The sequence below is a fragment of the Entamoeba invadens genome (assembly GCF_000330505.1).
Source record: "Entamoeba invadens IP1 unplaced genomic scaffold scaff_1105074724993, whole genome shotgun sequence".
Lineage (NCBI taxonomy): Eukaryota > Evosea > Mastigamoebida > Endamoebidae > Entamoeba > Entamoeba invadens.
In genome coordinates this window covers 276,729-280,691 of record NW_004440356.1, presented here as the reverse complement: position 1 = coordinate 280,691, position 3,963 = coordinate 276,729, and the positions used below count along the sequence as shown (strand labels likewise).

General features: G+C 27.8%; 1 protein-coding gene across 1 annotated transcript; it reads right to left on the bottom strand.

The window, feature by feature from the left end:
• Positions 1–94: 94 nt before the first annotated feature.
• On the bottom strand, positions 95–901 carry EIN_426380 (hypothetical protein; the record flags this gene model as incomplete). Its single annotated transcript, XM_004256549.1, has 1 exon — positions 95–901. The coding sequence occupies one exon, from the start codon at positions 899–901 to the stop codon at positions 95–97; it is 807 nt and encodes a 268-aa protein (XP_004256597.1).
• Positions 902–3,963: the final 3,062 nt, after the last annotated feature.

Below are 3,963 nucleotides of genomic sequence, written 5' to 3'. Positions count from 1 at the left end.
TTCAAGACAGGTTTTTCCAAACGCGACAGCTTTTTCGCATGACTGTATAAATATGAATAAAACAATAAACAAATCATGTAACAACTAAATTATCTCATTTGCTTCGATAAACTACTGTGTTTGATGGGAAAGAATCTTCACCAATATATTTGACACTTGATGGTATTATAACACTGCTTAAACTATTGCATTTATAGAAACACATATAACCAATTGATGTCACATTTAATGGTATCGTAATACTGCTTAAACTACTACATCCATCAAAACAAAAATTATTAATTGATGTCAAATTTGATGGTATGTTAACACTTATCAAATTACTGCATCCATAGAAACAACCATTACCAATTGATGTTACACCAAATGGTACTGTAATACTATTTAAATTAATGCATCCACTGAAACAACGATCACCAAATGATGTAACACTTAATGGTATTGTAATACTGCTCAAACTACTACATCCACTGAAACAGTCATTCCCAATTGATATCACGGTTTGTGGTATATTATTACCAAATTTCTTTCTATCATTTTGAGTGTAAGTAACATTTTTAAACTCGATGTTTCGACTTTTGTTTCTGTTAATTGTTTCAAAGTCAACATTGAACCACACAATGATTCGATAAAACTCTCTTAAAACAACTTCACTATCTTCATTTTCTTTTGTGTTGATCATAAATCCATTGCCAAAATTCTCATCGTCATTATAAAAATGAAGTGTCTCAATGTTTGGGAAGTACCTAATTGTTTTGGAATTTAACGGAATCGGGTTGAAGTAAAACTTCTCCATATTGCCACCAAACTTCTTGCATACCAACTCCAACTTAATAAAGTCTATGATGGTCTTTAAGTACTTCGAGACTATCATGATGTGATAACCAGAAAGTCTACACATTTTGATATTCTCAGTTTTTTAGTTTTTAAATATTGAAAAATTCGTTTTTTGTAAACATTTTTAAAGAATTATTAAATTAGAGTCATTCAACAATACAAACCATAAAAATAAGAAAATGCGATTCTTAAACAGAAAATTAAATGTAATAAAGGGGGGACAAAAAACCGCTTCCGCTTAAAAACCGATTCTTTCAAAAAAATAGTTTTTTGTTAATTTAATTATAATTAAATTTATAGTTTATTTTTTTCCCGTTTCAACAAAAAAAAGAAAAAATTCAGGGTTTTTTATTCAAACAATATTTTACAAAATGAAAAGAGCCTTTTTATTTTTTTGTGAAAATTTTTTATTACATAAAAAAAGCAAAGTTTGCCGAAGCCATAAACCGAGACTATTAAAAGTAGCAAGCAAAAGTTTATTTTGAGGACAATTAATTACATAAAAACGAAAATAAAAAGTTACACACCAAAAATTATTTTGAATTGTTTTTCAAACTCTTTTTCGATTTTTTGTTGGAATACAAATACTAATAAATCTTGAACCTATGAGTGCACCTTTTTTTCACACCCCCTTTATTTTCCTCTATTTTTTTTCATTGTTTTTTAAGAGTAGAATCGATGATACTCGTGGTGGTTATAAACACACTCAAGAATAAAATTTAATGTTCTAACAGAGTTTGATCATTTTTTATAATGATATATTTACATTTTTGTATCAGAAGATAAATGCACCTTTTTTCCATCACCCCTAAAAAATTATTCCTCAATTAATCAAAAGTGCGTTTTATGGCCAAATTTAAATATTTTATATTGGCAAGTTCCAAGTGAAGACGTTTGAATTACCCATTCCCAACTCTTTTTCAAGTTCATGTTGAGTATTGTATGTACGATGCATCTTCAAGTGTGTGAACAATTTTTTAATAAATTATGACCAAAAAAGAAGCAAAACAATAAATATGGTAATTTTCAATAAAATTTAAAGGACATAATAATGGAAGCGGGTTTTAAAACGCTTGGATGCCGATATATTTTTTTCTGTGTTTTTTGATAAAATTTAAAAACTTTTCAATTATTTTACAAAACCAGTCTTTTTGGTATTATTTTAGTGTTGTTCATTTTAAATTTGGTATGGTATCGGTTTTATACGCCGAGAAGAGAGGATAACAATAAGACGAAAAAGATAGTGCATGGTATCTCCAAAGTCGGCAACATTTCTTATTGGTAAAAAAATCAAAAAAATCCGTGTTTCATACTACAATTTTTAACAAATTGGCAACAAAATACAATATTTTGCTGATAAAATTAACTCGAATAAAAGTTTCAAAAATGTGGCATAATTTACTTTTAAATACCAAAATACATGTAATTTATTGGCAAGTTTACACCAAAAAGAAGGGAAGCGGTTTTAAAACCTCGAGCAAAATCACAAAAAATAATATGGCATTGTACAATAATTGGTTATATTTTTAAGTTATATAAAGCCAAGATGGTGAGGGTATCGGTTTTATTGTCCATTCAATTATGTTGCCCAAAAATGTATTTATCAATTTGGGTATAAAAATTGTTGAAGAAAGAGGTTGTGTTCTTTCAACATGTAACCAAAAGATGATAGTTTTTAAATGAATAATAATACAATGACACAGTTAAATGTTGCCCGAAAGACAAAAATTGTTTTTATTAATTATTTACACGGTGTTTCATCAAGCACTCATGGTGTTAATTTGGTGTTTATTATAGGATAAAAAATGATTTTTTATAGTTAATTAAATTAAAATATTATTAATTTAATTCACAAAGGGGATGAAATTAAAGATAGGAAGAGAAAAGTAAAAATTGGTTTCTGAACTTCATCACTGCCCCAATAGTGAACATACAACACAATTACGAATATTAACAATTATTCAATTATAGTTGTTAATAAATTCGATTCACCGAAGAATCAATTTGGTTGTATACTCTTATTTACTTGACAGTTAAATGAATTGTGTTGTGGCTTTCATTTATATCGATCCAAATCAAAACATGCGTTTTATGTTTTATAGATTCTTCAATTAAAGTAACGAAATGATATAACCAAAGAACAATAAATATATAACTATATTTACTAAAAAATATCAGAATGATTATTATTTATTAATAGAATGTAAATAGTTTTTTTAAAATAAAAACTATAAATTTTATTTAAGTAATTTATTATAACTATTCTATAAAAAACAAATCCAACACACACAAAACATTAGTTCATTAAATATAACAATACTTAAATTGTTTGCAATAAGTTTAATCAATAACAACGCATCAATCCAATGAGTTGATTGAGCTTAAAACCCCATTTGATAACCCAGGTATACTACATATAACTACGAGTAAGTTCAGATAAAAAAAGTGATGCACGCCAACAATAAAACTATACATTATAATTTAAATAATTACATTTTTAATATTTATCAGAATCCTTAAAACATCATGTGATATATAATTCGACCAAACATAATCTTTATAAACTTATGGCACCTTCTGGTATTAAACAGCCTTATAAACTGAGCTCGGAAAAGGTTAAAAGCCTCCACCTTGCAGGTCCTAAAATTCCAAATAGTTTAGGCCTCATTGAATATCTTAAAACATGTCCAGACACTTTTGAAAAGTTTAAAAATTTAGAAAAAAAAATGTAATTTGGCTCAATTTTCATTCTTTTAGAGATCAGATCCGTTTTTGTTTTTTTGAACTTCCGTCCGATATTTCAGAATCGCTCAAAACAAACAATCTTTCATTTTTGGTATCTTTGGAGCTTTTTTCGGGACAATGAAATCTCATGGAGTTAAAACACAAATTTCTAAAATTAAAAAAGAAATGAAAACAGGACAAAAACCCGAAAAAGGACGACCAAGAAAGCTAACAGATTTGGAAATTGAAAAACTTCAAGCTGAAATTAAAAATGTGGGGAGTTCTTCTTCTTTGGGTGCTGGCTTGTTTATTAAGCAAAATTTCGGGAAAAATTTAGAGAGGAGGCAATTGCATCAAATTGTCGGACACATTGAAGGTTTAGAGAAAAAAGTGGCACCTGTA